At 39.8% G+C, this 14,287-nt stretch overlaps 1 protein-coding gene across 3 annotated transcripts in view; it reads left to right on the forward strand.

Annotated features, from left to right (window-relative positions):
* alpl (alkaline phosphatase, biomineralization associated) overlaps positions 1-13,770 on the forward strand; it is a 37,685-nt gene extending 23,915 nt beyond the window's left edge. For all 3 annotated transcript variants that reach the window (XM_057845986.1, XM_057845983.1, XM_057845985.1), the window contains exons 6-12: positions 3,163-3,338; positions 5,894-6,034; positions 7,128-7,197; positions 7,282-7,416; positions 7,509-7,700; positions 7,794-7,913; positions 11,237-13,770. In XM_057845986.1, coding sequence (XP_057701969.1) covers positions 3,163-3,338; positions 5,894-6,034; positions 7,128-7,197; positions 7,282-7,416; positions 7,509-7,700; positions 7,794-7,913; positions 11,237-11,508 — 1,106 coding nt within the window. In that variant the 3' untranslated portion in view covers positions 11,509-13,770. The remainder of the gene's footprint in view (positions 1-3,162; positions 3,339-5,893; positions 6,035-7,127; positions 7,198-7,281; positions 7,417-7,508; positions 7,701-7,793; positions 7,914-11,236) is intronic.
* The last annotated feature ends 517 nt before the right edge of the window (positions 13,771-14,287 follow it).

Consider the following 14,287-nt stretch of genomic DNA (forward strand, 5'->3'; position numbering starts at 1 on the left):
TATTGGCTAGTACTAAAAAAAACACGCCAATGCTGCAGAATATGTACTATTTGAGATTTAGTAAATTTAGTTTCCAACCACCCTTCCCAAGGCTGCTTGTAGCACTTCCCAAGATGGCCACTAATTACGAATCGAGTCATTTGTTGCTAAAAGGTAAAAAAATATATTTTGTAGGTGCTTTGGATAAGCAACAGGGTATAGGCAAGGGTGAAAGTGGGCCAGAACGGTCAGGAACACAGTTCCGGTATAAGATTCAGGGCCAGAACGCAATTCCGGTATAAGATTCAGGGCCGGAATGCTGTTCCGGTACACGGTGCTTTGATTCCGAAAATATGACGGCAACTGTCAAAACTAGGGCTGTCAAACGATTAAATTTTTTAATCGAGTTAATTACAGCTTAAAAATTAATTAATCGTAATTAATCGCAATTAATCGCAATTCAAACCATCTATAAAATATGCCATATTTTTCTGTAAATTATTGTTGGAATGGAAAGATAAGACACAAGATGGATATATACATTCAACATACGGTACATAAGGACTATTTGTTTATTATAACAATAAATCAACAAGATGGCATTAACATTATTAACATTCTGTTAAAGCGATCCATGGATAGAAAGACTTGTAGTTCTTAATAGAAAAATGTTGTACAAGTTAGAGAAATTTTATATTAAAACCCCTCTTAATGTTTTCGTTTTAATAAAATTTGTAAAATTTTCAATCAAAAAATAAACTAGTAGCCCGCCATTGTTGATGTCAATAATTACTTACTCAATGCTCATGGATGCCTATAAAATCAGTCACACCCAAGCGCCAGCAGAGGGCGGCAAAACTCCATAAAACACAACAAGTGAGCGTTTCAATGTGTACTGTCATTTAAAACTCTCTGAGCGGGGCATCTGCGTTAATTGCGTCAAATATTTTAACGTGATTAATTAAAAAAATTAATTAACGCCCGTTAACGCGATAATTTTGACAGCCCTAGTCAAAACGCTATGTTTAAAAAAAATAAAAATGCTAAGCTGCCACACATGCATTTCATCTCCAAGAAGAAAACAATCTACCAACATCAGATTTACATACACAAGTGTTAATAACAAGCATAATAATGTGACAAAAAAGGGCAATGCAACATAAAATGGATCAAATCTTTAAGCGCAAAGAAAGAGTTGAGGAAGCTGATTTATTATATTTTATTTGCTCTGATGGGGAGGTTCAATCTTAGCTGTCAATGTGCACTTTGGACTTACAGTATATTAGTTGATTTATGTTAGGCTACTTATTCTTTTCCTTATGATTAAAAAAAAAGTCAAATATTTTTGTGATCTTCAAAATATATTCCATTTCACTCTGCATCATATAGTGTAAGTCATTTGTACTTATTTTTGTGAATGTATACCCGTATTTTTCGGACTAAAGGTCGCAGTTTTTTTTTTCCATAATTTGGCTGGGGGTGCGACTTATACTCTGGAGCGACTTATGTGTAAAATTATTAGCACCTTACGAAATAATTTCACATGTTATTTTGGTGTGACACTGCTGGTTTGGTAAACTTGTTAGCATGTTCTTTATGCTATAGTTATCTGAATAACTCTCAATAGCTATGTTACGTTTACATACCGACCACTTTTTGTTGTTCATACATCATGTAACATTATTATACTGTACACTTATTCTGCATGTTGTTCTCGATTGTATTTTTATTTTAAATTCCCTTTCAAGATGACATATCTATGTGTTGGTATTTATCAAGTAAATTTCCCCCCAAAATGCGACTTATACTTCAGTGCGACTTATATATGTTTTTTTCCTCTTCGTTGGGCATTTTATGGCTGGTGCGACTTATACTCAGGTGCGACTTATAGTCCGAAAAATACGGTACTGATATCTTTATTATATAAAAAAAACAAAGAGTAAATGTTTTCTGAATGTATGTTACTTATATCTTTGTTATTAAAAAAAAAGTAAATGTTTACATTAACTTCGATTTTAATATACTTCCTATGTTCTTAAGTAGTTAAAATCGAGATTTGGCTTGTGGAGAAATGAGGGAAAATAAAAATTATGAGATGGAGGTTGGGGTTATTGCTGTTTTTGTTAACTTTTATTTTGGAAATCACTGAAAAAAATAAAATTTTGAATGAAAATCAATTTTGTATGTGTTATAGAAATAACTGCTAAACAGTTTTCTTTGCATTTCAGTAGTTTAAGAGGTTTGACACCCCTAGCCCCCAATAAATGAAAATAAATAAATAAATAAATTAATAAATAAATAAATAAATAAATAAATAAATAACATTTCTGGCTCCGTGGCGACCTTCTCGTCAGGGAGTTCCGGGAAGACATTCTAGCCACTTTCACCCCTGGGTATAGGTATAGTATCAGCATCGGCGGATACCGCACAAGAATTGGTATCGGGAGCCCGGAAAATGGTAACTGTGCAACACTAGGTATTATGCTTGTGGGAGAGGGTGGGGGGTTTCAATGAAACTATCATTTTTCACGATAGTTCCTGGGCAAACAAATCGTCTTACCATAATGCTATTGTTCTATGTAATGCTTAAGACCAGTCTTGGTCTCGGGATTTTATTTTAAATGTCTTGTCTCAAGCCAGACTCAAGATTTTCTGGCAAGAATTGTCAAGACTATACAACAAATTGAGTAAATGAAAACAATGACTTCAGTTTGTTTACATTTTGGTTAGCAAGCCAAGTCTTAAAATATATAGTACAGTATTAAGTTCGTGAACTGTACTTACATGGATAAAAATGACATTGACCTGTGAAAAAGCAGTTAAAGAGGAAAAAATGGTCAACAGCTTGAATGTAAAACTACACAATGTACTGTATCTAACATTTGGCATACACTGTAGTGCCTGCATTTTACTTGTTGAGGGTGGCAACCCAGTATTACATGTATTCACTCAGCACCGAAATACCATACAGTAGCTATCCCTGTAATTTAATAGACGTTGCGCCTCAATTTATCATAGAAGTCTCCACCCATCTCAAGTTGCATAACTACTCGCAAGCACTCTTTGCAAAAGGATGTCAGTTACTTTTCAGTAAGGTATAATTAACAGTCATTGCTTTACCACAAAGCACGTTGTGACCTACAATACATTTCACGCACAGTGTGTCTCATGCTCACGTCACAGGCAAGTCGGTGGGTATCGTGACAACCACTCGCATCATGCACGCTACACCCAGCGCCGCCTATGCCCACAGTGTGAACCGAGACTGGTACTCAGACAACGAAATGCCGGCTGAGGCGCTGGAGGCCGGCTGCAAAGACATCGCCAGGCAACTGTTTGAAAATATTCCAAATATTGACGTGAGTTTGACCAATACACACATTGCTGGGATTTTTCATGCAAATGCAGAGCAAATCTAGAACATAAATCGAAAAGTCAAAGCATTATATATGTTATTTGCATCAATAGAGAGATTCTACTGCCGAGGTGTGTCAAACTAATCTTTGTTGTCTCATCGTAGTAATGGTCTCCTTTGGAGGGCTGTCATGTCTGCAACTAATCGACAACTACCGTAATTTTCGGACTGTAAGGCGCGCCTGTAACCTATAAGCAGCCACCCACCAAATTTGACAGGAAAACAGCATTTGTTCATAGATAAGCTGCACTGGACTATAAGCCGCAGCTGCCCACCTGTATTATGGCATATTTACACCAAAAATTACTAACCAGTAACACTTTATTTGAAAGCAGCATCATAAGACTGTCGTAAGACAAAATGAACCACCATGAAGCTTTGAACAAAGTGGCTGCAATGCTTCATTGCTTCAAGAAGTTTTATTTGGCCATCACTACTCACTTGGGGTAGATAGTCAACCTCTGCTGCCACCTGCTGTCAACACTGCCATGATCCAACATGCTTCTTTGCATGCAATGACGTGCGACTCTGGCAAAGGGCGGTGGGATGGGCAGCTGGGCTAAATTTCCATGCTGCGGTCCCACTGCCCCAAACCAAGATCTCCTATTTTAATGCATACATGGAACTACCCTCCCTTCACAATCACATCACGGTGCTGGGTTATGGCTGCCAGCCGGGAACCTGGCAGCCACAGTAATAGGGTGGTAGGTGGGTCCCACACGTTTTTCTATGGCATGGCTCCCGAGGCGTGGCCTCCTCTCTGCCTGGGCTGCCAGCCGCGGGAGTGGAGGGAGGTCGGGGCTCCGGTCTCGCGTCGCCCCACGGCGGCTCCTTGGCGTTCTCCTGCCTCCGCCTTCCCCTCTCTTCTCTAACTGGGTATCCGCCCTGTGCTCCGCCGAGGATCGCTGGCTGGGCGGCGGAGTATCGTCTGGATGTTGCCTGCTACGTTGGGGGCCCCTGCCCTGCCCTGGGCCCTGGTGGGCCGCTGGGGGCCCCGTGGCGTGCTGTGTTGGCTGGGGGGCTGCGGCGGCAGCTCGTGGCCCTAGTGGGCGGACGGGTTTGGGGACGGGTATGGGGTTGGTGGTGCGTCTCCTCTTGCCATCCCCGAGGGCCGGTAGATGGGAGCGCGGGTGGCCCAGGGGGCCACCTTGGATTCGGGGGGGGGGGGGGGGGCTCCTTTGCTGGGCTGCGCTGCCCCAACCTCCCCCCCCCGGGCCTGCCCCGCGTGGCGTCTCCGCTCGTCTGCGTGGCTGCTGCGTGCCCGGCGGGGCTCGTGTGCGGCTGGATGTTATTGGGCGCGCTCGGGCGGGGGGTCCCGGTGCCGGAATTGGCGATAGGGCGGTGTAGGGTCGGTCGCCAACGGGCTTACACTCACAAGGGATTCACACGATTACTGGGTTCTAGATTACAGAGATGATTTGTGTACACTCCTTTCTATCACTTAGCTTATAGACTCCCCCACCTTATTCCCCCTCTTTCCCTGGGCAACAGGCCCCCCACATGGTGTCAACTGGAAATACATTTAGCTGACGATAGCACCAACATATTGGTAGTTAGTGTAGTTAGGCGTTAAATGTATTTATTGTTGTTGTTTGTGTTTCTTCTCTTTCTTCTCTTGTGTTTCTTTTCTTTTGTTCCCCCATAACCCCTTTCTGTTCGCTGTTTTGTCATAAATCAACGTTTAAGCCGAAAATTACGGTAACCAATTATTAAATGAATCAACACATATTTTGATAGGCAGCTTATCTTTTTCAGATTTCTTAGGTAAAAAAAATGTCTAGTTTTGAGTGTGAGAGAATGTTTTTTGAGCCTCATAATAGCAAATATTTTCTCAATTATTATTATTATTATTATTATTTTAATTATTTACATTTATGAAGAAATTGTAAATATTGTCTATTTTTATTTTTATTTTTAAAAAAGGGAAACAAGTAAAATCTTTTTAACTTTACATAATTCTAGTTTTATTTTTTTATATTTATTATTAAAGAACGAAATAGGTAGAAACATAAATATTATTTTTATTCATTTAAAAAAAATATATTTTATGAATGTAAATGGTAAATGGTGTTATACTTATATAGCCCTTTTCTACATTTCATGTATTTAGTATTCAAAATTTTTGAAAATGAGGGGAAAAAAAACCTCGCTCTTTCATTGAGCATTACCGAAATTTATTTAAACTTTATTTTAGGGAGAAATATCAGTTTGATGCACATGATTTACTTTCATAGCACTCACAAAATAATGTGGCAAGCTGCATCTGGAACCTGGGCCTTGAGTTTGACACGTGTGTTCTAGCTGGCTTTGAGTCCTATTGCCAGGAATAAAAAAATAAATAAATAAATAAAAAAAAAAAGACAACAACAAATGACTGATTACCCGTCCACATGGTTAAAGTGTGAGCAACTGCACTTAAAACCTAAACTATTTCAGTTCAAGGTGCAACATTAGGTATTGTCTCTTGTCTTTCTTCTACTTTATGTTGTGGCTTTTCAGGTAATGATGGGTGGAGGTCGGAAGTACATGTTTCCGAAAAACACGCCAGATGTTGAATACCCGGACAACGGGAGTCACAACGGCACACGCAACGACGGTCGGCACCTGGTGCAGGAGTGGCTCGACAAAACCCAGAGCAAAGTAAAAAAGAGTTCCAAATTATTTTTTTCAAAATCTGTAAGAGTTTTAACCCAGGGTTAGGGTTTAAAAGATAGTCAATGGTTAGTGTAAGCCATGATAGGGTTAGGGCAGGGGTCGGGAACCTATGTCTCGTGAGCTATAGGGCTCTTTTGATGAGCACATGTGGCTCTCTGACAACCCGTCATCTTGAATATGGAACCCGCCGGCTCGCTTGACATGAACCAGCTATGATGAGCTGATGGCGCATTCGCACATTAATCTTTGACACTTCAAATGTGTGTCAAAATAATATGCTTCACGTCGGGTCGCGCGAAGATGGGCGAGATCGCCTCGTGCGTTAAGTCACCACTCGGTCAGCGGCGGGCTCGGCCCCTCCTGATTTGATGCCGAGCGAATTGGAGTATATAAAAAATACACAGGGGAAAATTAAACCACGAAAGGGACCTGTGTGGTACCCCGAGGGGTTCGTTTACTAGGCGGTGATTCCTTAGACAAGCAGACACAGTAATAGGAGGAATGTAAGTAGCGGTAATATGTAAACACGATGAGCTGACGGACAATATGGCGGCTCAAGTCAGGGGGTGGAGTTGTGACGTCACGTGAAAGGGGTCTATAGACATATTGTTTTATCAAACACAACAGTTGTTTTGGCTTAAAATACATCAGTGTATTTTAAAGAAGGGTGCAAGAGCAGAAACTACTTTTTCAGTCTTGTCTGTGTTTTCCGCCACATAGACACACACTGTATGGCTCTTGTGGAATCACATTTTAAAATATGTTCGGTTTTGGCTCTCTCTGTCTAAAAGGTTCCCGACCCCTGGGTTAGGGGGTCAAGATACATTTTTAACCAGGTTTAGAATTCAAATTTGTTTCAATTACTCAATTTTCAAACCAGGACTGGGATTACAAAATAGGGTTATAAACCAGGGTTAAGTCATGGGCATTTTCAAATCAGGTTAAAGCACAGTGGCTGGCAGCGATCATTTGATCGCCATCCCAGTCAAAATGGATTGGGCGTTTATTTGTCGATGTTAGCCAAATGAGTTGATTATTAATTATTTCTAATACTCATCTGATTTTTCGTATTGTACAGAAAGGCCATTACGTGTGGAACAAGCGTCAGCTCTTATCGCTCAACCCCCTCAATGTTGATTACTTACTAGGTGAGTTTTGGGGTGTTTTGCTCGTAACTTTATCTCAGAGTCAATGTTAAAATAAAATAAGTACATTCCCTGTCCCTCTCTTAGGTCTCTTTGAACCGTCGGATCTCATGTTCGAATTAGAGAGGGACAGAGAGACCGAGCCATCACTCACGGAGATGGTGGAGGTTGCCATCAAGATTTTGCGGAAGAACCCCAATGGATACTTCTTGCTTGTCGAAGGCGCGTTTGTGCGAAGTTTTACAATCACGCCAAACTTTGTTATAACCAAGTCAAATGAGGGAAAAGATTTAATTTTGTGGTCTGTCCTTCAGGCGGTCGTATTGATCATGGTCACCACGGTAGTTTGGCCCAGCTAGCTCTGCACGATGCTGTGGAAATGGACCGGGCCATCGGTCGAGCGGACCTTATGACCAGCGTCTATGATACCTTGACTGTCGTCACCGCCGACCATTCGCACGTGTTTACCTTTGGAGGATACACTTGGAGAGGAAACAGCATTTTCGGTAGGCCAACAGCTTGATATTTCTCCATGTTCTGTTATTGTCCGCATGTTTTGGGGATGTTAAGACCGCAATGCACCACGTCTCTTTCTGCAGGCTTGGCCCCCGAATTCAGCGATGTAGACCAAAAGCCCTACACCGCCATCACGTACGGCAATGGCCCGGGTTACAGATTGGTCGACGGCGCAAGGGAGAACATCACAAATGTTGACTATGGTGGGTATTACGGATAAATCTCCCCACATTCATGGGCCATTCCAGAGTTGAAGGAAATTTTACATCCAATCCTTCAGAATTTAAACAATCTACAGGTTGTTCCCAGGTTACGACGTACCCGATACGTGATTTCAAATTTATGAGGCCGGAGTCTGCCATTTTGTCTCCAGTTGTTTTTTTTTTTTTTTTTTTTTTTTTTTAAGTCGTGTTAACAGTACCTTATCGTACCTCACTCTATTATATTATTGTTATATTTTTAATTAGTTTGTTATTTATTATTAATCTTATTAATATGACTGTTCTGCCCTTTGGCAAAATGTGTATTTGATTAGAATGTTGACGTATGTTTTTATTTTGGCGCAGGAAGCATAGAGCAGGTAGTACTTCCCCACGCGAATAAGAGCGCATGCACACAAGAAGAAGAACGTATTTGAGCAAACAAAGAAGAGCGCACGTGGACACACATGGAAGAGCGCAATTACGGAGAAGTCGAGCTGCTGAGAGAGAGAGAGAGAGAGAGAGAGAGAGAGAGAGAGAGAGAGAGAGAGAGGAAAGATTAGCGTAGCTCGCTGTCTAGCTAGGACTTAGCTCCAACCGCTTGGCAAGGACAGGACAATGACATACAATACATGTTTTTGGATAGTTATTTTGAGATTTAGGGGTCTTTAAGGGTACTGAAAAGGTTAATTCCGATTTACGTGGAAATTCGGCTTAAGTCACCAGCGTAGGAACGGAACTCGATGGTAACCCGGGGACTACCTGTATTTAGAGAATACTAAAACATTCTGGAAAAATCTACTTGCCCTGAGTCATAACAAAAGGGAACAACAAAGATTAAAAAAAAAGAATGCTTAAATGCTTATCCTTAAAATACTGAATAAGTATGCCCGTAAAATTTAATTTTTCTCTTGTCCCAGAAGAATTTTTGATTCTCTTAAATGAACAGGAGATGACAACAAAATCCATAACAAAGTAAATAGGAATGATAAATACAACATGGAACAAAGTATCTACTGTAATTAAATGAGAAGAAAAAGACAGGAAAGAATATTGAAAAAAAAAAAAAATCCAATTGTAAACCAGCCCTGGCCTTGCCGCCCATCAGAAGTGGAATCGGAGAAAAAGGCTTCTTCTGTGGGGGACGCCCTCAAGCACCAAGCGGGACAGAACTTTATATCGTTCTTATACAAATGACCCATGACCTCCAGGGCTGGTGCATGAATCGCACATGATAGAAAAGTACTGAGTGTAGATAACTACTAATAGATCGCTATTAAGAGGAGAGTTCAAAAGTTTACAAGAAAGAGTACTGGCACTTTGGGGACAAGACTGTAAAAGAACAGTAATGAATGAATATACTGTATGTGATCATATCAAATTATATTCCTTAATCTCTCATGGTTGGGAAAGTACATCTTGGCCAGAGGTTGAACAAATTTTATACCTCAATGGTTGCCAATGACGACGCTAGACATCTAATTCATTTGAAGTGGGGGGGCCTGCAGCGAAAGAACGTTTGTTCATTTCAAATGCATTGGATGTCTACTTGTTATAAACTAATTGAAATTCACAACAGAACGATGAATGGACGCCACACGATTGGACGTCAGTTGTCATCTTGTGAAGGGCGACAAGTTCTCCTTTTATTACTCCTCCTTCAATGTGCGTAGCCGGTGGCCGTCTTGGTTAGGCAATGAGCGTTTGGGAACTAGATCTTGAAAAGTATATATTACACAGTATTGTCACGTTATTTCTTAGTACTCCCCGATACTGGTGACGTAATTTTAGTGCAGTATCAGTGCAACGCCATATATTAAATCCAAACCCTAAAAGTCTGTTAAAACGTGACTGAGTGCTTAACTCATTTGCTCCCCAAAACGTATAAATACGTTCTATTCTTAATTGTTTCAGTGTCCCAAAAACGTATTTATAGGTCTTTTTTTCACAAGAGAAAAAAAGACTCTCTGGGTTCTGATGCAACTTTGCTCCAAAGCACAATGGTCAAAATTCATTTTAAAGCAATAAAACTGGCCACTGGAGGGCAGTAGCACATTCGGTAAGAAGTCGTGTCAGGAAACGGAAGTCGGAAGAAGCAAGAAGTGTGAGAAAAATGTGGAGAATGACCCAGCTGGAAATGCGCACGGCCAAACCAGTTCCCCCCCAGGAACACAACATGCCCCACACAAGCTCCTCAGGTGAACTCTACCATGAGGCAGTGGTCACCACACAGGCCCCTCCAGAACCCACCCACACAGGACGCCAGGCGCAACCCGATTTAACGAAACGAACGGCTGGGCCGAGGCGACGGTGGAAGACGACTGAACGTATGACCAGGAGGACGTCCAGGACGCCAGGTGTGGAAAGTCCGAGCAGAACGACCGGCAGGACGTCCGGGACGCCAGGCGATGAACGACTAAGCGTGACGACCAGGAGGATGTCCAAGACGCCGGGCGTTGGACGACCGAGCAGAATGATCGGGATCACCAGTGTAGTGGATGATGTTGTTGACTCTGCGTTGCTTGTTGAGTAGAGTTCGCTTTGCTGTGTTCGGCCGCTGGTGTCTCTCGTGACTCTCTAGTGTCTCGTGACTCAGACGGACATGCGCACAACAGCGTCATCTCTCAGTTTAGTTATGTGTAAATAAATTGTTACTTTGCTGTCAAAAGCTCTATTTGTCTTGGTGTTTGTGTTATTTTGTAGAAGGAAAACATTCAGATGTTTGGGATGTCACAAAAGCAAAAAATAGCTGTGTTAAAGTCAAAGTTATGTTTGAAATGTATGCTTTTACAAAAAGCTTAATTTCTGTTTTTTTCATCAGAAATTGGAAAATTGCTCAAACTAAGTTATGTTCTTATGCTGATTTCTAAAGAATGGAAAAACATATGAACTAACTTTTTTTCCTGCTGAAAGAAGATCTTTCTTTTGGTGGGCTCCATGTTTATATAGCAGTAGAACTGAATTTTCTATGGGCCTTGCAAAATCAGTCAAAATCCAGTAAAACGAAGGGCCTTGCTCCGGTGAAAGTGGCTGGGAGGGAATGAGTTAAATATGGTCCACTTGACACTATAAAAATGTTTGCAGCTCACGGGTTGTTTCATAAGTTTATAGTTTTTTTAAAAATTTTTTATTTGATCTAAAAGAAAAAAGTGTTTTTACATGAGACAACCAGGAAATAAATCAAAGGTTAGACCGTCCCATTTTGTTACCAGGGAGGACGATCCGCTTGTTATTCCAGTCTTTGTTTATCTCTGCTGCAACTACTGAAAATTATTTTTTAGTTGCTCTTTTGTGACATTCATTCCTCTTGTATTCTCCCCACGCAGAAAGTGCCATCTACCAGGCTCAGTCAGCTGTTCCGCTTAAGTCAGAGACACACGGTGGGGAGGATGTGCCCGTGTTCGCCAAAGGCCCGCTGGCTCACCTTTTGCACGGCGTGCACGAGCAGAACTACATCCCGCACGTCATGGCTTACGCAGCCTGCATCGGTATCAACAAGGGCCACTGCCCGCATGACGGTTCCATTTTTGACAACGCCGAACGGCCCGTATTGTCGAGCATCATTGCTCTGCTGGCTGTTGTGCGATTTCTGTGTTGACAGCAAAGCGGATTTGACTGCTTTTGCTCCTGTTCTTAAAGCCTCCTAAATTGACCTTTACAATAACACTTATCTATTTTCAATTTACTCACAAAATGAATTTACTTAGAGTGAAATCTGGGCCTACCTAGCTAAACAAAGCAATTCTGTCAAAAAAAGCCACGCGATTTACAGGTTAGTTTTACCTCCTGCCACACTTTGTATGTGTAGTTAACTGTTGTGTCATTATAAAGCGTGTAGCCAACATAGAAAAAATAACAAAAGAAAAATACTGGATCTTGCAAAAGTGAGTAAACACCTCACATTTTTTGCGAACATGCTATTCCTGTTCGTAGAACAACACCGACATTTTCTAGTATAGCGCACAGCTTGTATACCACTGTAAAATTACTGTCGCCTCAAAATAGCTAAGCACATATACATTCATGTGTCACTGCAAGGAACCAAAGTTATTAAGATACACCTTGAAATGAAAATGTTGAAATTGGGCCAAATGTGTCAGAAGTGTAATCACTTTTGTTAGATACTGTTGTACTAACAATTTTCTGGCCCAAAAAGTGGAATTAGTAAACAAAATGATATGGCACAGTTATGCAAGTATTGGCTTTCTTGTTTCAGTTTTTTAAACAATAACAAAATCTACCTCATACGTGTTGATGATGTACGACGGAGTATTAGGGCCACTCAGAGAAGGAAAAAAAAAAAGTACTATGACTTTAATTTCATAATATTACGAGAGCAAAGTCATATGTCGTATTATTAAGAAATTAAAGTCGCAAAATTACAAGATTAAAGTATGTAGAATTAAGGATCGTTGCGTTACGAAATATGAATGGATGCAGTGCGGCTAATTTAGCTAAATTAGCTACTTTGTACTTTATGTAGCGTTTTGTTCCATTAAAATGAACAATACTGATGTTAGCATGTTTCACAAATAAGGAAATCGTTAAATCTTTTAAAGCTCATCAGCATCATATTATAATCAATACAAGGAAATATGCATAAACACATATTAATACTTAATTGTAGCTCTCAGCAAAGGTAAAATAATTCACGCAGATTTTTGTACTGCATCCATATATTTTACCTAATGTAAAGATAAGTAAAATAACAACTTTAATCTCATGGTAATAAGACTTTTTGTTGTCGTAATATTACGACTTTAATCTTGCAGTAGTACATAAAATTATGTAACATTTTGACTTTTTTCTCATGATAGTGTGACTTTTAACTTGTTTTTATTGTTTCATCATGTGGCCCTAACACTTTGGTAATGACAAGATGTGGTCTTTGCAACAACAACACAAAAAAGTAATTTTTGAATGTATCATTAACCCTTTCATTGCAATTGACGATAAAGTATGTCCAATAATGTGGCACTTTTCGTCCTTCTGTGGATTTAAATGACTTTCACTAATAGACGTCCAATCCATTTGAAGTTGGAGGAATGGCAGCAAATGAACGCTGCCCCCCGTTCAAATGGATTGGACATCTGCTGACCTTGGCAGGCATTGAGTTAACGACTAAAAAGAGACTCGTACTGTGAAGTCTGTAAATGTCAAACAGTTGCTTTGTTGTTTTAGTGAGCTTTTCTCACGCAGCAGTACTGGAGGTATCCAGACGCATACTTAACACATTTTTCTAATTTGTTGTCAGTGGAAGTGTCCACAAGCCTAAAATGAAAATGGCACCATTTGAGGTGCGGCAATTTCATCAATAGATATTCTCAGTTTGGTGTAGTCCTTCATGAAAGAATATTGATTACTGACATATTTAATTAAATGAAAACATTTGATAACAATGATAAAAAGAAGGATAAAAAGTTTTTATGCTTTTCTGATGTGAATCAAAGAAGTAACTGAATAATAATTTGTGTTGGTCCATTTTCCGCACTTTTAATTTGAAATATTGTTTAATAAGAATTGTATTTTTTTTTTAATCAGAAGATAATAGCAACATTAATTTAATATTAAATCGCCTTTATTTAAATCACTCAACACCATTTGTTCATTTACCATGAACTAGGAAGTAATCAAATCTCTTGAACCATGCCGAAATGTTATTACTAAATTTTAGTGAACTTGTGAAATATTTGCCCACAAGGCTGATGTTTTCCAAAATGTATGAAGTTTTGTAATTTTTCATGTCCTGTTTGGGTTTGTCTTGATGGGACCGTTTGGGTCTTATGCTGGATGATGGGGAGTTGATGGTTAGGTGATTCATTTCCAAACAGGTGTCCAATAAAAACATTAAGAATCTGAATTTTCACACAGCTTCATTTTTACATAAAATCTCACTACAACAGCATTATTGTCATTTTTCATGTAATCATAGAACACAGCAATGACACGAGTGTTTAAAGAAGAAAAAAAAAAAAAAAATCAAATGATACCAAAAGGCTTCAACAAATACAGAACTTCCCATATTTTTCAGACTCATAGTCATACCTGAGTATAAGTCGCACCGGCCATAAAATGCCCAACGAAGAGGAAAAAAAAAAAAAAAAAAATTTGTCGCACCGGAGTTTAAGTCACATTTTGGGGGGAAATTTACTCGATAAATTCCAACACATAGAACAAATATGTCATCTTGAAAGGCAATTTAAAATAAAAATACAATAGAGAATAGCATGCTGAATAAGTGTACAGTATGATAATGTTACATGATGCATGAACAACGAAATGCGTACGTGGCCGGTGTGTTAACGTATCATAGCTATTAAGAGTTATTCAGATAACTATAGCAAAAAAAACATGCTAACAAGTTTACCAAACCATCA

Source organism: Corythoichthys intestinalis, chromosome 9 (genome assembly GCF_030265065.1).
Source record: "Corythoichthys intestinalis isolate RoL2023-P3 chromosome 9, ASM3026506v1, whole genome shotgun sequence".
NCBI lineage: Eukaryota > Metazoa > Chordata > Actinopteri > Syngnathiformes > Syngnathidae > Corythoichthys > Corythoichthys intestinalis.